This window comes from Tenrec ecaudatus, chromosome 6 (assembly GCF_050624435.1).
Source record: "Tenrec ecaudatus isolate mTenEca1 chromosome 6, mTenEca1.hap1, whole genome shotgun sequence".
Classification (NCBI taxonomy): domain Eukaryota; kingdom Metazoa; phylum Chordata; class Mammalia; order Afrosoricida; family Tenrecidae; genus Tenrec; species Tenrec ecaudatus.
In genome coordinates this window covers 119,829,505-119,854,632 of record NC_134535.1, presented here as the reverse complement: position 1 = coordinate 119,854,632, position 25,128 = coordinate 119,829,505, and the positions used below count along the sequence as shown (strand labels likewise).

Below are 25,128 nucleotides of genomic sequence, written 5' to 3'. Positions count from 1 at the left end.
CATTGTGTCAAACACATTTGTACATTTGTTGCCATCATCATTCTCAAAATATTTTCTTTCTACTTGAGCCCTTGGTATTAGCTCCTCATTTTTCTCGCCCTCATCATTCTCAAAGCATTTGCTCTCCACTTAAGCCCTTTGCATCAGGTCCTCTTTTTTTCTCCCTCCCTCCCCGCTCCCCACTCCCTCATGAGCTCTTGATAATTTATAAATGATTATTGTGTCATATCTTTGGGCCCCGTTTCTGTGCTCTCCTTCGTACCAAGTTTCTAGAACGAGCTGCATGCACTTGTTCCCTCCAGTGCGCCTCCGCCTGTGAGCCCTTGAACCCTTCCAGGCAGGCTTTCTCCCCACCACCCCACCCAGGGAACCCATGGCACCGCGCCTCACTCCTCACCTTGCTCTCCCACCTGCATGCGTGGGCTTCCTTCGCTCCTCTCCCTCTCTGTGGGTCCCCCCCGCCCCCCAGATTTCTTAGGGCGCTCTAACTGTCACTCTCTCGCTTTCGCGCAGGGAGTACCTACGCCTCAGGGCGCACTCTGGTTCTCTGCGCTTTTCCATCTTTATGCTCCTCGTAAATATTTTACCACTCTTATGACCTTAGAGACCATCTGTGTGCGAGGGAGCTCCACACATTTGCGCCTCCTCCTTCAGGAACTGCGCCCTGAATCCACATATCCAACTGCCTGCTTAGCCTGTCCAATTAGATGTCCCATGGCACCTGAAACTTACCATGCCCCAAACCGGGCCATTTCTTCCCTGGGTCCAGGAGGGGTAACTGCGTCTTCCTGGCTCCTTGATTCTCTTTTGCACACACCCTCACCAGGTATCAGAAAATCCTACCTGCGAGCTCTTTAAATTACAGCCAGAATCTCGTCACTGCTCACCACTGATCCCACCTTGATTCCACTTCACCGTAATAGAGTCCTCTTATTGCCTCCTCGCTCCCACCCTAGAGGGAGTTCTGTCCATTTTCAATACAAGAACCAAAGTGGTCCAAAAAATGCAAGTCAGATCGTTCACTCCTTGACTCTGACCCTTCCACGAGCTTCCCATTCCTTCCCAGTAAGGCTTCCCTCTGTGCAGGCCCCACAGTCTGCCCTCTGCTGGCTTCTGCCATCGAGCCACACTGGTCTCCTCGCTATTTCTTTAACAAACCAGACACAATCTCGTCTTTGCATTGGCTGTTCCTTCTCTGCCAGATATCCATGTACCTCCCTCTCTGACCTCCTCCAAGACATTGTTCAAATGCTGTAACCTCACTGACCCGACCTCGACCCCTCCATGTAATCACAACCTACACATGGAATGTACACAGTACAAATCTAGGAAAACTGGAAGTTGTCAGAAATGAAATGACACGAAGAAAAAAAAAGACATGGGTAGCGAGGGAACAAGGCACTAACCCATCCAAGGGGAAGGTATTGTTTATATCTCCACAGGGAAAGAGGGACCAGACTTCAACCCAGTGCTCCAAGACGTGAATGCAACATGCCGGCATGAAGCAGCAAACCAATAGAAAGGTCTGAGGGGCAGGCCCCAATCCCAACTACGTGGACATCTGCCCTCACCCCAAGAAAAATTTATTTCAGAGGACAGCACTGAAGCTACAGCTCAGGGAGAGGGACATGTCTGATCAGAGCACGCGGGAGCAAATGAAGGGGGAGGAAGAGAGTGGAGCACATCCTGGTCCACCAAGCCCTGAGGACGATATTCCTGCTCAGAGCAGCCAATCCACAGGGGGGACCACAGGGTCGGTCCCACTACGAGACACGACGTCCAGCACTGAGCCATAGTGCTACGGGGAACACTGGAGACACAGTGCGTGAATTGTGCCCTACATGACCTCACCACACTAAGCAAAACACTAGGGAGTGCAACGGAACAGCAAGGGGAACAGAGCAATGAAGTCCTGAGGAAATACCAAAAACAGACTGTGGGCCAGGGCATGGCACCCCATCAGGCTGGACTGGAAAACACGCCTAAAGGTCAATAAACAGAACTTGAACTATTTACAGGCTTTTCTTTTATTTGTCGTTGGGTTTTTGTTGTTGTTTTGTTTTCTTCTGTTGCTTGTCTTGTTTTTTGGTGCATTTTATAATCTCTGCAGGTCTGTCTAGATAAGATAGGCTGGATGAGCAACCTGAAGGAGAAAAGAATGGGACTGACGTTCCGGGGGGGACCTGGGAGGGGGGGCAGGGGAAGGCAGTGGTGTTCACAAACCCAGGGGCAAGGGAACAACAAGTTTTGCCAAATCAATGGCGAGGAGGGTGTAGGAGGTCTGGGAGGGCTTGCTCAATTGCAATTTAACCGAGAGGAATTACTGAAACCCAAATGAAGGCTGAGCATGATGGTGGGACAGAGAAAAGGAAATAGAGGAAAGAACTAGGAGGCAAAGGGCATTTATAGAGGTCTAAATACAGGCATGTACATATGTAAATATATTTATATATGAGGATGGGGAAATGGATTTATGTGCATATACTTACAGGTTTAGAATTAAGGTAGCAGAAGGACATTGGGCTCCACTCAAGCACTCCCTCAATGCAAGAACACTTTGTTCTATTAAACTGGCATTCCATGATGCTTGCCTTCCTGACACGATCATTGAAGACAAAGCGGGTACATAATCAAATGTGGTGAAGAAAACTGAGGATGCCTGGCTATCAAAAGATATAACATCTGGGTCTTAAAGGCTTGAAGATAAACAAGCAGTCATCTAGTTCAGAAGCAACAAAGTCCACATGGAAGAAGCACACCAGCCTGTATGATCACGAGGTGTTGAAGGGATCAGGGATCAGGCATCAAAGAACAAAAAAAATCATATCATTGTGAATGAGGGGGAGTATGGAGTGGGGACCCAATGCCTATCTGTAGGCAACTATACATCCCCTTACAGAAGGGTTGTGGGGAGGAGATGAGTCAGTCAGGGTGCAGGGTAGCAATGATGAAACAAACAACTTTCCTCTAGTTCTTTAATGCTCCCTCCACCCTCACTATCATGATCCCAATTCTACCTTACAAATCTGGCTAGACCAGAGCATGTACACTGGTACAGATAAGAGCTGGAAACACAGGGAATCCAGGACAGATAAACCCCCAGGACCAATAATGAGAGTAGCAATACCAGGAGGGTAAGGGGAAGGTGGGGGCGGGGGTGGAGAGAAAGAGGGAACGGATCACAATGATCAACATATAACCTCTTCCCTGGGGAGCAGACAACAGAAAAGCGGGTGAAGAGCGACATCAGTCAGTGTAAGCCATGAAAACATAGTAAGGATTTATAAATTATCAAGGGTTCGTGAGGGAGGGAGGGGGGAAAATGAGGAGCTGATACCACAGGTGCAAGTAAAATGTTTTGAGAATGATGATGGCAACAAATGTACAAATGTGCTCGACACAATGGATGGATGTATGGATTGTGATAAGAGTTGTACGAGCCCCCAATAAAATGATTTTTAAAAAGAAAATTTGTTTGTTCCAAAACATTAAAAAGATGAAATCTTAAAAAAAAAAAAAAGGAAAAAAGAGATGGCACACACAAACCTCCGTGTCCGAGACATTAGTCAGCTGAAGCGGAGCAGCCTAAGTCATCCTGAGCCCGGCAATGTCATTGACCATGCCAGGAGTGACACAAGTCAATGGGGTGGCATTGCATTCCTCTAGTTAAAAACATTCCAAGATCTGTCTTAGAGGACAAGGCTGTCTGCAAGGGATACTATCTTTATTATTATCTATAGTAGTATTATTAAGTCAAGGACGTCCTAGCTGCATGATATTTGGATAAGTAACTGAACATTTTGGTACCAACGGAGCTCCTACCTCTATTACAGAGGTTAAATGCAACAATATAAAGGCGCTAGGCATTTCAGATAAGGAGCACCAGTGGTGGAGCGGTTAACCACTTGGCTGCTAACCAAAAGACCAGCAGTTTGAACCCCCCAGCAGCCCCACAGGGAAAATCCCTGCTTCTGCCGCGAGGACCATAGCGCAGGATACCCAACCAGGCGTGCGAAGCCCTGACCTGCATCCACATGGCAGCGCCGGGCAGGCGGCCTGAGTTAGTCAATGCCTGGTCCTCCTAAGGAAGCTTTTAACACTGTTTTAGTGGCTCTTTACTTAAAAAAAAAAAAAAAAGTGGGCGTGTGGGGTATATTTTTGGTTTTATTTAACCCTTCAGCTTCTGAGTTTTAAGAAAAGGAAGTGCCCTCTGAGGAAGAATACAAAATCTGCCTCTAAGGACATCTCCAAGGACATTGCTCCCGCGGGAAAGTGTGAGTGGGGGCGAGCGGAGGACTGGTTAGTTTACACGTCTACGCAATCAGGAGCCCCGGGGGCTCGGTGGGTTAGGCCTGGAGCCTGAGCTGCAAACCGCAGACCTGGCTCTTGCACTCAGCAGCTGGCTGACCTTGGGGAAGTCATTTAACATTCCTGGAAGATGGGTTTCCTCATTCATCAACTGAAGCAGCCTGACACAATGATCCCTAAAATTCCCTTCAGCAGGAAGGCTCTTGCCAGCGATGAAGCTCGAAGCCAAACATAAACTTCTCCGGGTCGCTTTCCCGTCTATCTGTGCATTCTTCCTTCTCGGCATCCCTAATCCACAGGGGTCTGCTCCAAGGGAACTTTCTTAGTGCCTGGAACCACCCTGAGCTCTAGCCCAAGTTGTTTCCCATAAACCTCCATCCACCCACTCCCCCCCTCATGTTTCTTCCCAAGGCATCCACGTGCACATTTATCCTTTTAGAAGTCAGTTCACAATAGACAATGGCGCTTTTTCCTCACCCTTAACTGCTGTCACTTTGTGGGCTTTTAAGTAGTTGTCACCGTTTTCTGTTGACATTGGAAAAGGTATATAGCAAAACGAAGGCGCTGTTTGTTTAATGGCGAAAGTAACGGAATCGCCTGCTGACTGGTTCCGTTTCACTGGAGTCATTCTGACGAGGAGTCCCCCTCCAATCTGTTTAAGTAAAGCATCCCCAGCTCTGTCTCGGGGTGCATGTGACTTCTGGAAATTAAGCTTGCTTTCCGTGGTGTCGTTTGCTTATCAACAAAAGTGAATCCGTAACAATGCACGCGCAGAGGCGCTATGATTGTTGGGGCTGTGTCAGGAAAGGGCAGTGCAAGCACGAATCCCAGACAGGCAGAGCTCGCACGAAGCGCAGGCACACTAGCAACCGTGTCAAGGAACAATCTGGAAGAAGGAGCTTTGAGAACAGACGAGCAGTGGGAATGCCACACTGCCGCCTGTCTTGATGACCTAAAAGCAGCGCAGGGGAGGCTCTAGTGCATGAAGGTCTGGGTTGCAAACCTGAAGGTGGGTAATGCTCACCCAGGGGGCAGTGCCCAAGCAGTTTGATTCCACAGAGCTGGATAGCCTCAGAAACCTTCCCTACCGGGCCTACCCTAGCCTAAAGGGCCATTATGACTCGGAATCTACTTGAGGGCGGTGGGTTTGGTTTTTTGGCTTAGTTATATTTGGTATTGCTATGTCAGATATAATACAAATGGAGTGCTTTAACAAAGAGATGTATTTCCTCTCAATTTAGGAGGACAGAGATCCAAATTCAGGCACCAGGTCTAGGGGAAGGTCCTTGTCTCCTTTCAACATCTGTGGGTTTGCAATCCTTGAAAAGTTCCACGCGACTTGATATCACTCTATCCCTGAGTCCAAAGGCTGTTCTCCACTCCAGCCCTTCTTTCTAGGTAGTCATGAGGTCCCTCTCCTCTTGCTCACATCTCTCTCCTTTTGGCTCTGGTCTGATCAAAGGTGTGACTCAAGCAGGGGCTGAGACTTGGATAAGGGTAGGAATTGAGGAAGGCAAAGACTGGAGTCATGCTCTCTTGTAAGACTGTGACAAAAACTGCATAAACACTGACTTATTTACATATAGAGGTTAGGAATGGCCACCTAAAAATGGAGGGTAATTACATCAGGTCACAAAATGGAGAACAGCAACACACCATTGGGAATTGGGCCTTCACAAAAGTGACACATGGTTCTGAGTCGTACAATTCAATCCATGACTTTCTACCTTTTTCCTCCTCCCCCAAAGTTCATGTCCTGGCCACAAGTAAAACACATTCACCCCACCATATCATACTATCAGTCTTGAATTAACTCTAAATCTGAATTAAATGTAGGGAAGGCTTAGGCATATTCCATCCCAAGTCAATATTCCTCTTCATCTGTGATCTTGTGAAATCAAGACAAGCTTCTCAAGTACAATGGTGGAACAAGCACAAGACAGACACTTCCATTACACAGGTGAAATTAAAGGAAAAGAAGGAATTATGGACATCAAACAAATAAAAAACCCAGCAGCAGAACAGTTTCTATTGACCCTCAAGGCTCGAAAAGAACCTTCTGCTCCCTGAGACTTTCTAGGCAATGGACCTGCCCCCCAGACTCTGGGTGTTGGCCATGTCCTCTGCATCTGAGTGGAGGCCCCGGTCGTGTCGTGAGGACCGGCGCTGGCTTCCAGGCGCACTGGGATGGCAACTCTGCTCTCGCAGCGTTCTGAGTGGTTCCATTCTCCTCATCCATCCTGAGTGGCAGCCACACTCACTCCGTCCCAGCAAGCCCTGTTCTTCTGCCCCGTGGGCGCGGTAGCCTGACCCCTCAGGTTGGGGTGGCACACCCCTCCCCTCGATGCACCTTAGGAACAGTCCCACACTCCAGAACTAGACTGGCCACGGTATGAGTCTCTGAAACCTAGGAGACTGCAGCCCCACCTGTTGAGCTCGCTCAAGAAACCCTGGCCCAATCCCCTAAAACCAAGAAGGCCGTTTCCCACACGCCTGCCAACCAATCTGCTGACCTCTCCAGGGAGGCCTCTCTTCTGTTCCTGGAGGACAGCAGACGTGGCTCCTTTGGCTTGCATCCTGCTGTAGAATTCCAAGAAGCCAGCAACATTCTCTTCTCTCATTCTTTCTCTGCCCCTTCGGTCACCATCCAGTGACAGGGTGTTTTGTTCTGTTTTGCTCTTGGAAAGCCTTGCATTCCACATGCTAAAGAAAGCCCATCTGAAAACTTAGTTTTTCGTCAGCCCAATTTTTCCAGGAAAGAAGTTATTCAACGAGACAATGCTAAGGTACTACCCTTCGTACAAGAAAATAGCACTTGTAAATCGCCCACACCTGAATTGAGCTCTCTGATTGTTTTCTCAATTAACAGTGGTGTTTGGGGAGAAACGTCCCTTTTCTGTGTGAGTAGAGGGCTGCTTTACAGGCCTTCTGACTGAGAGCACAAACGTTGTTGAGTCACACCACCTAGCTCTACTCCCACTGCCACACTTGGACCTGTGATTGCGTGCCTGCCCCAGTGCGTCCTCCAGCTCTCGGGGCACACCTTGTTCGGTGGGCTCGTGTCCTTATCAGCGAAATCCACGCTCGTCCCTCTTTCTGCAGCCCTCTCCTCACCGTCTTGTTACTCCCCCCCCCCACTTCAACCCTGCATTCAACACGGGGGTCTCGTCTTCCCTCTGGGCCCAGCCTGAGCTCCTTCCTAGTGAGCGGTACCAAATAAATACACGTTAAAACCGATGACAACTCAGAGTGCAGCGGCCTAGAGAAGCATGCGCGCTGCTTGGTGACCAGCTTTGACAGCAAAACAATGAATAAGCCGAAGAAAACACGGCCAAACTTATGAGAAACGTCATCCTATTACCGGTCCCTCAGACCTGGGAGGACCAAGCAACAGTTTAGGTTTCCTGCGAGCCACAACATCCAACAAGTAACAGCCGAAGTCTGCTGCCCCTGGGAACTGCGGAGCCACACGGGGAGGCTCTGCTTCCTTCCAGGGGCGGGGTGTGTTTGAATGGCAGTTTCCCCAGCTGCTGCCCATAAGCCCTGCGGAGAAGGATACTTTCACAGCACCCACCTTGTTGAGGACATCTCGCTGGCAGCCCAGGTAAAGGTTGGGGAGAATTCGGGTTGGTCCGATGTTGGCGACAGGAAGGCAGGGCTGAGAAATGCAGGTAGGGACTAGAGCGGACTTTCCTTCACAGAGGCCAGGGAAACACCGGGAGAACTCGGCAAACCCACCTGAGAATAAACAATGGAGTCATCACACATACGATACATCCACGCCAGGCACAGCGACACAGTCTGTCTCCTGTGCGCCCCAGTGCAGAACCACTTAACAACGAGAAACCAGATCCCAGACGCGCATGGATCTCCCTGCTCGTGTCCTTTTTTCTCCAGCTGCTGACCGCTAGGAGCCATGTGTCTGTCACCCAACACTGAGTCTTGGCTTGTGTGGCTAAATGAGTCTGCCCTTTCTCCCACCCTTCCTTCACCTTCAGATACCCAATAGCGTTGTTCCCTGCTCCCCATCTCCCATCCTGTGAATTTTTTTCCTTTTCTTTTGGTGGAACCAACAGGAAACCTTAAGAAGATAGAAAGTCTATAGCAAGCAAAATCAAGCCGAGGTCATTATCCACAGGAGCAAAAAGGGAATGCAAAGAAATGTGAGCTGGGAGCACATGGTGCTTTTTCAAAATAAAATGGACCAAGTTAAAAATTCTTCTTGAATTACCTTTATCTTTGTTGTTACCATTTTTAAAAACAACTGTTGCTTGTGAGTTCGGGGGAAGTTTGCAGAGCAGACCATTAGTCTCCAGTCAGCAATTCATACACACTTTGTTTCCACTCATCCACCGCAGTCCTCACTCCTTCCGCCTAGGCCACATGCCTGCTTCCCTTCCTGCTCCGCCCCCAGCCCTCGGCGCTCTGCCACTGGATAAATGCGGCCCTTTGAGCTGAAGTGGTTGATTGTAAAATTACCTTTATATCTTCCCACTATGCACTTTGCTTTTTCCATTTTATATAATTTTATTGTTATTTTAAAGATATAACAAACATATCCACCACCCATACCCTTACAGATATTCTCTATAAATATTCTATTTTCTATAAAGATGTATTTGTAGTGTGCCTTGGGATTCCCTGGAACAGTAAGTCAGGGTTCGCACAGCTATCGCGGATCGCTGGCGTCTTCTGTGCCTCTTGCTAAGCACTGTAGCGAAGCGGTGACGGCCCCTACTTGCTCAGGGGGCAGGAAGGCTTTTCAGTCAGGCTCCAATTTGGAACGGTTTTTTCCTAGGCCTTCTTGTAATGACCTATTTTGTAACCTTCATGACGTCATAATCTTGCCAGCACTTGGTTAAGAGAAACCGATCTAGGCACAAAGGCATTCTCATCTTCTCCAAGAAAAACAAAAACCAGTTTTACCAACTTGCTGCCTAAATCCAAACTCAGGAACTGGAGCTATTTGGATTGTAGGGGATATTTAATAGGGCAGTTAAACCCCTTAATGGGAGCAGACACCATGAGGGTGGAGGAAGGTGGGGGGAGAAAGGGAGAAGCGATCACAATGATTGACGTATAATACCCCCCCACAGGGGGACAAACAATAGAAATTTGGGTGAAGGGAGAAAGTAGACAGTGTAAGATATGAAAATAAAAATAATTTATAAATTATCAAGGGTTCACAAGGGGGTGGGTCTGGATCAAGGATTCAAATAGAAAATGTTTCAAAATGTTTCAAAAATGATGATGGCAACATATGTACAAGTATGTTTGATACATTTGATGTATGGATTGTCATAAGAGTTGTAATAGTCCCCAATAAAATTATATATATAGTTATATATATATATATAAACTACTAAAACACACACATATAACATGTTACATCTTCTTAGAAGACAGTGCTTAGGGCAAAGAATGTATGGATGTGCTTTATACAATTGATGTATGTATGGATTGTGATAAGAGTTGTATGAGCCCATAATAAAATGCAAAAAAAAGAAGACAGTGCATCTCCATTTATACTTTTTAGATTAAGCCTTAGACAAGCCCCTCAAAATCTCATAAAGTACCTATCTTGAGTAACTCTTTTTTTGAGTTAGGTTTCTAACACAGCATTCTCTCCCCCACTCACAGAAGCATATAAAACATACCCACACCTACATATCTGGCTAGACCAGAGGATGCACACTGGTACAGATAGGAACTGGAAACAGGGAATCCAGGGCAGATGATCCCTTTAGAACCAGCGGTGAGAGTGGCGATACCCAAAGGGTGGAGGGAGGGTGGGGTAGGAAGGGGGAACTGATTACAGGGATCTACTTATAACCTCCTCCCTGGGGGACGGACAACAGAAAAGCGGGTGAAGGGAGACGTTGGACAGGGTAAGATATGACAAAATAATAATTTATAAATTATCAAGGGTTCACGAGGGAGGGGGGAGCAGGGAGGGAGGGGGTAAAACGAGCTGATGCCCGAGACTTGAGTGGAGAGCAAATGTTTTGTGAATGATGAGGGCAATGAATGTACAAATGTGCTTTACACTATTGATGTATGTATGGATTGTGATAAGAGTTGTATGAGCCCCCAATAAAATGATTAAAAACAAACAAACAAACAACCCAGGATAGGCAAATTTGTATAGATAGTAACAAGATTAATGACCACCTAGGTGCATAGCAGGGGCTCAAGGAAATAGGGAGTACAATGCGTATAAGAAAGAACACACAAAAAACGAAAGAACAAAATGAAAAAATTAAAGAAAAAACTAAATGAAGAATTAATTAATTAATTAACAATCTATAATCTAACAAGGGCCATGAAGGTTGGGGGGGGGGGGGCAGCAGGACGGGAAAAAATGACGAGCTGATCCTAAGGGCTCAATGGAAAGTAAATGTCTAGAACAGAATGATGGAATATATGTACGAATATGTTGGATACCACTGATATATGGATTATAACAAGAGTTGTAAGAGCCCCCAAATAAAATGATTAAACAAAAAAAACACACACCCACAAAAGGCAGAAGTGAAGGCAGACCAGAGAGGCGTCTTCCATGGCACATCCCTGTATTGTGTTCATCTCATGTGTGGCTCAGCTGGCCTTCTGTGTCTGCTGCCTCTGCTCAGTCCGGGGTCCACCATGTAGAAGGGTACCATGACAGGAAGCCAGGGACAGCTGGCTTGAGGACCGGGCATCCTCAGCCTTCAGTTCTAGACAGTCTCTGGCTCTCTTCCCTCAGCAACCCTCGAAGGCAATTGGTCAGAATCGGTGATCCCATTACAGAACTCCCACCTTCTTGTATGTGACAGACGAGGTCTCTGGGATCTGTACCCAAGCCTGGACATGGTCTTATTTACTACCATTCCCAAAATGACCTCCAGTCATACAGAACATGCTACTTCCCATGTCCATGCGGCTCCTTCCACCCACCACCCCCACGCTTCAGGATTTATCATTGTATTACTATCAGGGATTTAAGCTTTTCCCCACTTCTCTGGTTGTATAATACGATTATTTAAGGTGAGACTTGCTTATAGCAAGAAATGCTAGAGCCTCATCATACTTTGCCTAGCTTACAGCTAACACAGTACAATGGCTGCAGGCACTGTTCTGATTACAATTACTAATCTAAAGGCTGGCAGTTCAAAAACATTCAGCAGCACCACGGGGAAAAGACCTAGCAAATAAGGCCCCAAATCCTTACAGAACAGATCGATTTTGTAATATGCTCATTCTTCATTGACTGACAGAGTTAAGTACCAAAGATCTAAAAACTAGGTCAGTCTGGGGAAAAAATCCTGTTGTTAAGCAAAAAAGGAAGATGGCATTGGATCACAAAATGGAAGACAATTACATCATTACACGACTGCCTAATTGTCAATTACCTAACTGTCAAACCACTGAGACTTGTGTCCCAGCCAAGCTGACACATAACCTTGCTATCACAGCTGGCTGTACTCCCGCCTAGCTAGTGCATCAGAGCTAGGGGTACGTGTTACTGTGCAATCCAGTTGGAGAGCAGAGCTTCTGCTACAGTCTTAATCAAGAAGTGCCAGGTAACAAGGCAGTGGCTAGCTGAGGAGGAGGTATGTGGGGACGCACCGTTGGGTTTCTTCTTTTATGTCTTAGGTAGTTCTGGGAGTTTTCTAAAGAACTGTTTCTTTCTCTCTCTTTTTCTCTCTCCTATATTGGCTCCCAAACTGTTCACAGGATGATTTCTAATTTAACTAAAACAAAACTATACTCCAGTGAACCTATTCAAAGAACAAAGAACCTGGCAATCCAAACAACTCCACTAGAATTCTAGTTTACATTATAAGCGATCATAACTTGAAGGCATGAACATTTACTATGTGCCAAGTATTACTTTAAGCCCTTTACAAATGTCCTTCACAGTTCTACAAAAAAAAGAGGAGCTATTATTATTCCCATTTTACAGAAAAGGGAATGGAGACTTAGAGTCTAAGAACAAGCAGAATCAGGGTGAGTCCAGGTAGTTGGGTTACCCTCTCAGTGGGGTGTTACACCTCTCATGTTGTGTAAAGACTAGAGTTCATGTTCACTCTCCCTTGGATGCTGGTCTCAGCATCACTGCCCTGCCAGGTCTGAATACTCGGCTTGAAATGCCACGGCCCCCTTCCACACTGATTGAACAGGCTTGATACCCCCAATGTTTTATGGTTCCAAAGCTTCGATCAGGAAAAGGAAATGAATGATCCGACACAGCCAGATATCCAGTGGCAAAGTTTACAGATGAACTCATTGAAATGTAAATAGAACTACTGCATTGCTCATGATCAAACACAGGTAGGAAAGCGGAAGCTATGCCTTTGGGACACTGATGTTGTTTAATTCCTTATGAGTTTTTAAAAATTTAATAAATCATTTTATTGGGGGCTTTTACAGTTCTTTTTTATAGCTATAGGTGTATTTTATTATTACCATTACACGCTCTTACAGTTCTTATAACAATCCACGCATCCATTGTATCGAACACATTTGTACATATGTTGCCGTCATCATTTACAAAACAATTTTTTTCTGCTTCAGTCATTGCAATCAGTTCCTCTTTTGTTCCCCCTCCCTCACTCTCCCACCTTTACGGACCCCTAAGAAATGATAAATTATAACTGTTTTCATATCTTACATCGTCCTCTGCCTTTGGGACATTTAAGCCATTGTCCACAGAACAGCATTCAGAGGAGATGCAATCTGGTTCTGTGATCATACACCGTGTCACGCGGCCGGGGCCCATCATTAAGGAGAACAGTAATATGGCTCTGCAGTCCGTTGTTTCTGTAACCTCACCAAAGCATTGGATGGGACCGCGTGACTAGGGTGTGTGAAACACTAACAGAGGGACTCGGTCAGCTTTGCCACTGCACTGGGTATGTAAGTGAGCCAGCTGAGAAGCAGGGAGAGGGGAACCCCAGGACCATTAGGAAACAAGAGCTACCAAGGGGGCGTATGTGAAAACGCTGCCTGAAGTGGCAGAGGCCATAAGACCAAGAGCACGAGACCACGAGGCCACGAGGCCGAGCAGAAGGGCTGCCCCCAAACTGTGAGGCAGTGCAGGGAGCCCAGTCCAGGCACTGAGCAGACGCCGAACACCCATGTGGCAGAGAGGCTGAGGACCAGAGAGAGACATGCCTGCCAGCATGGCTGAGAAGAAGCACTGTGGACCCCCAAACTGCACCCTTAACATTTTGAAACCTGTTAGCCTCCCTAACAACCCCCTGATCATGGATATAGCTGGTGAGTTCAGTGTGGCCACTGCAATGAGCTATCAACCCAGCAGAGAAGAAGCGTGTCCTGGGAGGCACTTGGTGTACCGGCAGGAGAGAAAAGGATGGGGAAGAGGCATGTCTGGCCTCTGCCTCCCAGGAGCCACTCCTGGGTAGATGTGCAGTTCGAGTCTCCTCCTTTGTGCAGCCACTGAAGGTCAGCCACAGCCCCCCTGCCCCCACTCTGTCCTTGGGAAGCCTAAATCACTTAATTTTGTGAGAACATAGCCCTAGAAAATTCTACGACAGAGAAATGAGAGAGAAAGCACTGTTCCACTAACATCGTTACCCACCAACTCAGAATCACTTTAAAACATCCGAGCTTCAGTGGCATTAGGGCAGTCATTTTAAGGCCGAGTCTGGCTTTCAAGTGGCTCAAACTCTGGCTTCCCTGTCACTTCCAGAAGGCACCACCTCGCCAGAGCGCCCATTCCCCTGGCCTTTATCTCCAACAGCATTCCACTCTGCGGCATCCTCCGTCCTTGACTGTTTTCCATCCCATGACCTCTCCCATTCATTGCTGTACTCCAGTGACCTCAGTTTCACTTCATTAACTGACAACAGATGAGACACTGCCTGTTTCCCTGAGCCCTTCCAAAATGATGTGTGGCCTCATCAGCAACCGGGTTTCGAAATGTGTCTAAAATGTCCCTCTTCCTTTGCTAGGTCTCTTGCAAACTGGATCTGAAAAGTACGATTCACATGTGTAAGATAAAGAGTCATCTTAGCTGCCCTGAGAAAACTCTGTCGGCCGTCCCAAGTTGGAGTCCGTTACAAGGAGACATGGCAACAGTCCTTATCCTCTGTTTACTGTGAACCGCAGTCCTGGAACACGGGGTAAGCTTCTTCAAAACAGCTTTCAAATACATTTTTGAAGTAGCTCAAGAGATTGACTGCCCAGGATTGTGAAGTTTTCCCACCCCTTGATACTATGCTGATTATAGAAATGCAGAGAATAAAAAGTAGTCCTGGTCTACCCATGCTTCACTGACAAAGGCCTGGATCTAAGAGTAGCTGTATCAGTTGTTCCCTGTTACAAACTAAAATTACCCACGATTCAGAGGAAGGCACACATAGAACATGGCTGGCCTGCAAAGAGGAGGGGATTGGGAGACAGCCTGAGAAGCACCTAGATCCTTCAAGGACTAGGAGAGGCAGCCAGGCAGCCTGAATGCTAAAATCCATGTTTCTACTTGTTAAGTCTTCTATAAATCCAGCCAGAGAATACAGGTTTATGCAGGAAAACACACGTATAATTTTGGATAGGGAAAACATGCACTGCAGCTTTCCAAAGGCATGTAAAACTTTGGCACTCCTTTATTCCATCCCAGCAAAGGGCTACTTCTTTCCCTAAGAATATCTCCTTTACAACTCCAACCATGCATCCATTTCTGTAAAAGCTGGTGTGATAACAGAGAACAAGCTTACTGGTGGGAGAGACTAGTGGGACCCCAAGACTCTAACCCTCAGCCACCCTTCAGTTTGGGGACTGAAGCCACCCTCTGATAATCGACCACTGAGGGTCAGACGTGCAGCATCTACCCAGAATACAGTCCAGAGGTCAGGAAAGAGGGAGGAGTGGCAACAGGAACGCGGGGAGGAAGCAGCCGAGGGAGGGGCTCCGAGGGATTGCAGGAAGACAGGTGATTTGCTCTGTGTACCGTGACCTAATGTGCAATGAGAAAGGTTTTTTTAAAAGTTAATCTGACCCACTATCCCACTGGGTGAGAAGAAAATCTGTCGAGTTTAATAAAATTCATTTAAAAACTCTACTAACCAATTTCAACTAATCACTCATTTCCTAAGACCCTTCCTAAGGCCCTTTCAACCAGTTATCTATCACAGTGTGCTTTCTTAAAGAAGAGAGTAACAATAAAACCCACCAAGCCCAATGCCATCAAGTTGACTCTGACTCACATGACCCACAGGACAGAGCAGAACTGACCCACGGTTCCTTGAGAACTTTCTGAGATGAAACATCTTTAGGAAAGCTGATAGTATCATCTTTCTCTCAGAGTGGCTGGTGGTGTCGAACTGTGGACCCTGCGGTTGGCAGCCCAACGTGTAACCACCAGACCACCAGGGCTCCTTCTGGAGCAACGAGGGCTCCTACAATAAACAAAAATGGTACTTTACAGTAACCTAAGTGATATCCTTAGATTTTTTTTTCGATCCTAAATCTTAAACATGGATCCATATCATTTTACTGAAACTATGGATAAATGCCAATTCCATCACTTTAATGACAGCACGTCTCTATTTAGGATTCATTCCAAATAGGTAGCCAGCTAGAGAGAGAGCATTTATACAAAGCTCTCCGTTAGGATGACTTGGGTTAGCCATTGCTAACAGCAAGGTCATCGATTCAAACCCACCAGCCACCCCATGAGGGAAAGATGGGGCTGTCTGTCACCATCCCAGAAACCTTATGTAAGGCTGCCATGCATTGGAAGCAACGTGATAGCAGTGGTTTGGTTTTAGTTTGGAGGGATTTATGGAAGACATTTTTTTCTTTAAAAACAAATGTGCATATTTATGTCTATCCAGATAAGGTAGGTGGGATAAACAATCCAGAGGAGAAAACAATGGACCAATGATGGTTCTAGGGGGACATGGGGAGAGTGGGGGTGGGGAAAAGGAAGAGGGGTGTCAACCAACCCAGGGACTAGGGAACAACAAGTGATCTAAAATCGATGGCAAGGAGGGTACAGGATACCAGGTGGGGCTTGATCAAGGACAATGTAGCCTAGAGGAATTACTGAAACCCAAATGAAGGCTGCACATGATAGTGGGACAAGAGGAAAGTAAAAGGAAATAGAGGAAAGAACATAGACGAGGCAAAGGGCATTTATAGAGGTCTAAATACGGGCATATACATATGTAAATAGATATATCTATTAATGGTAGGGAAATAGATCTATGTACATCTATATGTTAAGCATTATGGTGGCAGACAGACATTAGGCCTCTATTCAAGTACTCCCTCAATGCAAGAACACTTGGTTCTAATAACCTGGCATTTCATGTTGCTCACCTTCCCCTCATGATGGTTGAAGACAAAATGGGTGCATAAGGAAATGTGATAAAGAAAGCTGATGGTGCCCAGCTGTCAAAAGATATAGCACCTGAAGTCTTAAAGGCTTGAAGATAAACAAGCAGCAATCTAGCCGAGAAGCAACAAAGTCCATATGGAAGAAGCACAACAGCCTGTGTGATCTTGAAGTGTTGATGGGATCAGTTATCAGGCATCGAAGACCCAGAACAAAAAATCATATCAATGTGAGTGAGGCAGAGTGGAGACACAAAGCCCACCTGTAGACAAGTGAACATCCCTTTACAGAAGAGTCACAAGGAAGAGACAAGCCAGTCAGGATGCAGTATAGCACCAATGAAACACAACTTTCTTCAGTTCTTTACAGCTTCACCCACCCTCCCACTATCATGAACCCAATTCTACCTTACAAATCCAGCTAGACCAGATCATGTAGACTAGTACAGATAAGAGCTGGAAACACAGGGAATCTAGGACAGATAAACCCCTCAGGACCAATAATGAGAGTAGCGATACCAAGAGGGGAAGGGGAAGGTGGGGGGAGATGGGGCAACTGATCACAATGATCTACATATAACCCCCTCCCAGGAAGATGGACAACAGAAAAGTGGGTGAAGGGAGACATCTGTTAGAGTAAGACATTAAAAAAAAATATATCCCCCCGAAAAGAATTTGTTCCAAAGGACGACATTGACTCTGCAGCTCTGGGAGATGAACATAACTGATCAGAGCACACGGGACCAGATGAAGGGGCAGGAGGAGAGAGTGGAGCACAGCCTGGCCCACCAGGCCGTGAGGATGATGTTCCTGAGAAGAGCAGCCAGTCCACAGAGAGAACATGGCTGGCCCCACTATGAGACATGATGCCCCTCAGTGACTAAGGGCGATACAGGGGACAGCACCGGAGACACAGTGTGGGAATCGCACCTGACCTGATCCCACCACACCAAGGCAAATCACTGGGGGAGTGCAGCGGAACAGCAAGGGAATGGAGTGGCAAGGTCCCCAGGGAATGCTGAAAGTGGACTTTGGGGCCAGGGCATGGTGCCCCAACAGACTGGACTGGAAAACGCTCCTAAGGGCCAACAAACGATCCCTGAACTAACTACAAGCTTTTCTCTTGTGAAAAAAAAAAATTATCCAGGGTTCGTGAGGGAGGGAGGGGGGCTGGAGGAGGGAGTGGAAAAAATGAGAAGATGATACCAAGGACTCAAGTAGAAAGAAAATGTTTTGAAAATGATGATGGCAACATGTACAAATGTGCTGATACAATGGATGGATGTGTCCTCCTACAAAGGCGTGTCCGTGGTTCCCTGTCCTTGGACACGTAAGAATTGGAGGCAAAGAAAAGTGGATTTGGAGAAGTTTGGGGCCAGCTTGCTCCTCACAGGCTCCAGTGCCCCCATCCCACACTGACAAAAACAAACAAACAAACAAACAAAACAATGGATGGATGTATGGATTCTGATAAGAGCTGTATGAGCCCCTAATAAAATGATTTTTTAAAGTAATTGTACAGATTTCAGTTTCAGAAATTAAATCACTTGCACATAGTTTATATAGTTTTGTGGAGGTGTTTGGGGAGTTTTTGGTTAATAGTTCTCATGGAGTTTAATCCTTTCATAAGACAAATACTTCTTTGTGTGACGTAGATGCAATCCCTTCTTTCACTCGCTTTAGCATGTAGACTAACAATGGGAAGGCTCTCAGGGGTGTAGGTGGTGAGTGGTTAACACCTGCTTGTGAGCTGAAGGTCAGTGGTTTGCGCCCACCAGCCTCTCCATGGACAAAAGATGTGGCAGTCATCTCGCAAACAGGTTACAGTCTTAGACAGCCTACGAGGAAGTTCCGTCCTGTTCCGCAGGGTCACTGTGCATCAGCATTGACTCCACGGTGGTAACCTTTTGTTTTTCTCTTTAATATACCTGTTTCAAAAAACCAACTCTCCATTTTGAGAATAAAATCTGTTTTACGCAAAGGGATAACCCAAATATTAATAATAAAAGATATCAGAAATGTGTATTACACAGGAAAGCATTCTAATTGCTTTTGAAAACAATTATTTTATGTTTGGGTCTGAAGTGACTGGGCTGGAACAGAAACCAAGAGGAAGAGACGAGCATCTTTCTCTGGAGACCCTTCAGGAAGCAGGCAAATGGCCCACGTCGGATGAAACTTATGCGACGGACAGTGAAAGACATGAAAAAAAATTTATAAATTATCAAGGGTTCATGAGGGATGGGGACAGGGAGGGAGGGGGAAAATGAGGAGCTGATACCAAGGGCTCAAGTAGAAAGAAAATGTTTTGAGAATGATGATGGCAACAGATGTACAAATGTGCTTGACACCATGGATGGATGTGATAAGAGATGTATGGATGTGATGGATTGTGATAAGAGATGTAGGAGCCCCAATTATAAAAACATAGCTAAGGAGCTGATGCCAAGGGTTTACATGGAGAGCAAATGTTTTGGGAGAAGAGCAAACGTTTGTGGTAAGAGTTGTATGAACCCCCAATAAAATGATTTGGAAAAACCAAAAAAAATAAATAAAAAGAAAAGGAAAAAAAACAGTTGTATGAGCCCCCAATAAAATGATTTTAAAAATAGAACAACGTGTCATATGATGGTCACTTCCCAAAAAATGCCGCCCCATAAAAAACAACAATATCACCTGCCACAGTCAGCAAGTGGGAGCTTCCATCTAATTCCAGCATGAACACATGGTCACATACACAAGTGAACTGAGAATGCACAAAGTATTAGAAAAGCAACTTATTTAAGTAATTTAATTTCTTCAATCCACTATGTCTTGTTATATCATTAGTATAATTAGCCCATTATTCCTCAGGTTAGCATGACCTAAATCAATTCAACTGGTAAAACTCAGAGGTAGTACTTAAGCCAAAGTCCTTGGAAGATGAAAAGTGACAGTTAATTTACCCATCCTTCAAACAGTAATACCAAACTATACCCTCAAACAACGGCTCTTCACACACAACACACACACACACACCCAGAATTCTTAAAAGACACCCTCACACAAAGATTGTTCTAAGCATAATGAATAAATTCTGTATGTAGGTAGTCAGATTTCTACAGGCGGCCCTGCATGGCTGCCTTTAATCAGTGGTGATTGTAAGCTATGACGACAACAGCTAAGCAAACCGGACATTTGCTTGTTTTCACCTGAAACGTGAAGATATGCAAGCTTGTATCTTGAAGCTGGAGTCCCATAGTCTAAGTCAACATTTTCGCTGAAAGATCTATCATACATTTTGAGTACATTCCAGGCCAAATTCTGCAGCTCTTCCATTCAGTGTCCTTGTGCGTGTTAGCATGACCCTCCAGGCCATCTCAGTGATCTTAAGTTGATACACCAACAAAACCTCTTCTTTCTTCTCTCTGTCCAGCCTCTCCATCCTCCAGCCATTAGCCCAGTCCAGGACCCCTGCATTTCAGGCTTAGAGAAAGTCGGTAACAGGTCTTTCTCTCTGCTCCATTTGTCCTTTAATTTTTTTAAAACCCTTTCCACACTGCTGCCAGATCAAGCATCCTAAAATAAAGTTTTTTAATGTCTTTCTCTGTTCCCACATACCCACAGAATAAAGTCCAAAGTTCTTTGTTGCTGTTACTAGCTGTCCTTGAGCCCGTTCCAACTCCCAGCACCCCCGTCCACAATAGATCAAAATAAAACACTGCCTGGTCCTTTGCCATCCCTGGACTGGTCACTCTGAGATCCACAGGCCTCTCGGTGGCCATTTTTCAGCAGATTGCCGGGCTTTCTTCCGAGGCTGTTTCAGTCTGGAAGTTCCACTGCTAACAGATAAGGAGCAAAGCAACACAAATGGCACCACCGATAGACAGGTGGTGGCGGGCCAGGAGGTGCACTGGCCAGGAATTGAACCTAGGTCTCTTGCATGGAAGGTCAGAATTCTACCACTGAGCTACCGATACCTCCCCCAAAGCTTTAGATATTTAAGACCTTTCATAACCCAATCCTAACCTATTATCCAGCCGAACTTCCCCCGCCAGCCTCCCCATACCCAGACAAACTGGCCTTCCTGCGGCTTTCATGTGCGTTCCCATCTCTGGCCCTTTGCCACTTGACTCCTCCAGTCTTTCCCCACTTCCTTGTAAACCACAGGCAAACGCAAGTCACAGCTATTCTGTAGCTGAGTGAGGGGACTTCAAAAAGGTCGCGAGAAATGCCATTGTCTTTCTACTGCATTTTTCCATGAACTTAAAAAATTTTTACTAAAAGATCATTTTATTGGGGGGCTTTTACAGCTCTTCTAACAATCCATCCATACATCAATTATATCAAGCATATTTATACATATGTTGCCATCATTATTTTATAAACATTTACTTTCTATTGAGCCCTTTGGGATCAGCTCCTAACCCCACCCCCTTGTGACCCCTTGGTGAATTATTCTTATTTTCATATCTTACACTGACTGCTGTATCCTTTCCCCCACACTTTCTGTTGCTCGTCCCCCTAGAGGGGTGTTTGTGGTCACGTGTCAATCAATGCAATTGGTTCCCCCTTCTTCGCCTCCTCTCCCCACCTTCCCCCGAAATCTCCTGGTACTGCTACTCCTATCTCTGTTCCTAGATTCCGTGTAGCGTGAACTCTTATCTATTATCTTATCCATGAGCTTTCTGAAACTCCCTTGTATTCCAGAAGTTTTCAACCATGACCAACAAAATGATATCAAAATGCTCTGGACACCTATATATGTTCACCACAAAAGTGCCCTGAAATTGTGGATTCTTTTCTTGCTCTGGTAGATTCTGTTCTGCTACCAACTTAGACCTTCAATAAAATGCCAGTCCTACGGCAGTCAGTACTTACCACTGCCTTGCTCGCTGGGAATCACCTCGTGCATGTGGCGTGGCTAGTCTGATTTCCCCAGCTGTACTGGGAACTACTTGTGAGTAAGAATGAGGCCTTTCATTCTTTGTAATCCCCTCAGCATTTAGCACAGTACCTGGCAGGTAATTAGAATTCGATCAATGTTTATGGAATCCTTCCTGGTTACAATGATAGTGTTGATGGACATAAGTCTTGTATATTTTTGGTCTTCAAAAGGATTTCCTGAGTCCATTCAAAGCTGAAAGCTGTTGGTGTGGGTGGGGGCACAGGTTTGCTTCCTATTCCTAGACTACAATGCCAAGAAGATTTTCAGGGTGATAGGGGAGGCACAGCGCAAGAAAAACACTTTCCTGCTACTAAAAGGAGGTCAGTCTGGCGAAGCCTGCCCCGGCATCCAGAAACAAGCCTTGATCCTCATTGTGTGCTTCTGTCAAGTCCAAGGACAGGAGAGGAGGAGAGAAAACAATCTCTGCTACTCAGACCTGGTCTGGAGAGATCTTGGCTCAGGGAATCCGGGGCACCTCCTCTAGGAAACCAACTACATGTCAACTCTAGTGAGTTGGAATCAACTCAATGGCAAACGAGCTTGAAATGTCTACATACAATATTCCAAGGAGCCCTGCTAGGAAAGTATGGGGCTGCTAAACACCAGGTTGGATATTCAAAGCTACCCGTCGCTCTGAGGGAGAACGAGGAGGCTGCCAATTTCCAGAAAGACTTACAAAGCCCCAGAAACCCTACCCAGGACCAGTATGAGTCAGAATTGACTCGATGGCAATGGGAACCTAATACCCCAGAGGAGGAGGAAGTGACGCCTGGAAGTTTGAAACTGCTGGTTTTGCCATTAGTACCAACTCTAACCACCATGCCACCAGGCCTCCCTATTTTAAACCAGGGACGGATCGCATCTGGCTTCCATCAGGAAGGCAACGGTGGCCACAGTGTGAGCGATGAAGCAGGGAGCACAAGACAGGGAGGAGACACCCAGTGGAGAGGCTCGTGAGCCCCAGGGGGAGAGAGGCGATGGCTCAGTCGATGAGGGCAGGCAGTCTGAGCAGCAGGAACCTGAGGATGGAGGAATGGCAGGCCCACAATGGCCACCACACCAAAGCCCAACTGTCTTTCTGGTTTAAAGGACTTCGGTAATTTGATCTCACTCCTCCGACTCCCATATCCCACTCCAATTCCTAATTCCCGTCACCCACCAAACATCTACTTTGGTCTCCTCACTGCCCCATGCCCCACGAATCTATGTTCATTCCTGGCACGTTTATGCACGCTTGTCCCCCGCCAGGTGGAATGTCAAGGGCCCTCCTAACTCAAACCTTGCTTAGCTCTCCAGGTTTCCTTAAAAGGCCTTTTCCATCCTCAAGCGGGCCCCAGCTCCTCCAGGCCACACTCACCCGTCCCCTTACCATGGTGGCACACGGTGCTCCTCTTTGTTTCAACCACCTGTGCGTAACCTCACACATAGGAAGGTGCTCGAGGGCAGGCCCAACCCTTCCACTTTCCCAGGCACCCCGCGCCCAGCGCAGCCAGGGCTGAGCCACGGCACCCACTCTTCAGCCGAAGAATTCACCTGGCCCTGGCTCTCCTCCAGAGCACGGAGATGACACGGGGGGGGGGGGGGGAGGGCAGGAGGGGTGCTTTTGTTTGACTTGTATAAACTGTCAGGATGAGGAACTGACAAACTACCTTTCGTCTGGTCAGTTTTTAAAAGAAACATTGCCCTGGGCATTCTACCTAAGCTACTGGGAGCTGAGAAGTGACATAAACTGGTTTGCCACATTGGGATGTAGTGATTGGAGCAAAGATGATCCAATTGGGATAACCTCCTATCAACTGAGGCTCAGAAGTCGAGCCAGCAAAGACACGGCAGCCAGTGGGGGATAGCGCCTATTTTAGTGTGTTTTGAGTCACTGCAGCTTTGTAGACCTGAGAACACCACTGGGCCTGAGTAACTGCGGGACTTCTTATTGAGAGCCACGCCACTCGTTCTCATTGCTCACCAAATAGTGAAGGATTTACTTTCATCATTATTAAGAGAACACTTTATTCATTTCTGTAAATCAAACCCAGGTAGGTAAGACCTAACCCTTACCCCTGTACACATGGCAATAAAACTGAATGTAATGTTTCTAAACTAGTGTGGCTGCTAATCTCTGGATGCTTTTCAGAAGTTGACAGCGCAGTTAAAGTTTTAAAAAATTCAAACGATCCACAGGTTTGCATAAAAGAACACCAATCGTTCTGTTACACACTGATAGTGACAACAGCCTTTCCAGGTTCTACAGTCACGTGAACAAAATGACAGAGGCAACCAGCTCACTGCAAGATCTTAAATGAGATGGTCGATGACTTCTCTTCTCCAGATAAAAGAGCAGAAGAAATGCCAAAATGAGCAATAAAACTCTTAATAACGACAGTATGGGTAGCAAAAACTGTAATGCGGAAGATCAGAGTTCTCTAACTACGCGAGAGGCCACTCAGTGTTTCCAGTAAGCTGAAACTACACTGCTTATTGCACAGTCACTGACTGGATCTAGGAAAAGTATAAAGAGCTGAGTACATTTCTCAGTCCTTCAGGTTTCACTACACTAGCAAATCTGACTAAAAGAAAGAAACATAATTGGGCTTTTAACCAAAGCAAACATTGATTTAAGACCTTAGTTGAGCTCAAAGACTGCATTGTTTATAAAAGGCCTTAGCAAAGGACCTAGAACATCGTATGTGCTTAATAAAATTTACTTAAAAAAAATCATTATCAAGAAGACCTGGCCGCACTGTCAGGTAAGTGATGGGCTGCTAGCTGCAAGGCCAGAGGTTCAAACCCACTAGGCGCTCCTCGGGAGCAAGGGTTATCTGCTCCCTTAGAGGTTTACAGCCTGGGCAACTCTGCATAGGGCCATGATGTATCAATGCATTTGAATGATGTGCTGGTGAAGAACAGTGAACGTTTCATGGACTGCCAGAAAGAGACACAATCTGTCTTGTAAAACCAGAATGCTCTTAAGGACACAAGGAGGATGAGACTTTGTCTCACATTCTTTGGACATGTTATCAGGGGAGACCAGTTCCTGGAAAAGGATATCATACTTGAAGATAAAGTACAAGGTCAGCCAAAAAAACCGAGAAAGACCTTCAAGGAGATGGACTGACACAGTATCTGTAACAATGGGCTCAAACATACAGTTGTAAGGATGGCCCAGAATCAGACAATGTCTCATTCTTTTGTACATAAGACTGCCATTAGCTGGAACCCACTCAAGAGCGCTTAACAACATGAGTCAGAATCGGCTGGATGCCAGGGCATTTTGGGTTATCAAGGAGCCTGGTGACACAATGGATTAGGTTTGGATTGCTAACCGAAAGGTCAGCAGTTAGAACCCACCAGTTACGCCTCAGGTGAAAGATGAGGCTGTCTACTCTCATAAAAATGTGCCGCCTCAGAAATCATTGGGAGCAGTTCTACTCTGCCCAATGGGGTTGCTTTGAGTTGGAATCAACCGGCTGGCAATGGGTCTCAATTTTTCTAGGCTCCTTCATTCTGTAAATTATGAACTAAGACTATGATTCTTGAAATCCATAAAGAGGCTAATA

General features: G+C 46.2%; 1 protein-coding gene and 1 non-coding gene across 2 annotated transcripts in view; one reads left to right on the top strand and one right to left on the bottom strand.

Moving 5' to 3' along the window:
- DUSP16 (dual specificity phosphatase 16) overlaps positions 1 to 25,128 on the bottom strand; it is a 93,914-nt gene that overhangs the window by 15,955 nt on the left and 52,831 nt on the right. The window contains exon 4 of the mRNA XM_075552047.1: positions 7,883 to 8,046. Within this exon, the coding sequence (XP_075408162.1) occupies positions 7,883 to 8,046 (164 nt within the window). The remainder of the gene's footprint in view (positions 1 to 7,882; positions 8,047 to 25,128) is intronic.
- LOC142452235 (small nucleolar RNA SNORA38) lies at positions 17,935 to 18,065 on the top strand. Its single transcript, XR_012785259.1, has one exon. It is a non-coding gene; the product is annotated as a small nucleolar RNA SNORA38 (small nucleolar RNA).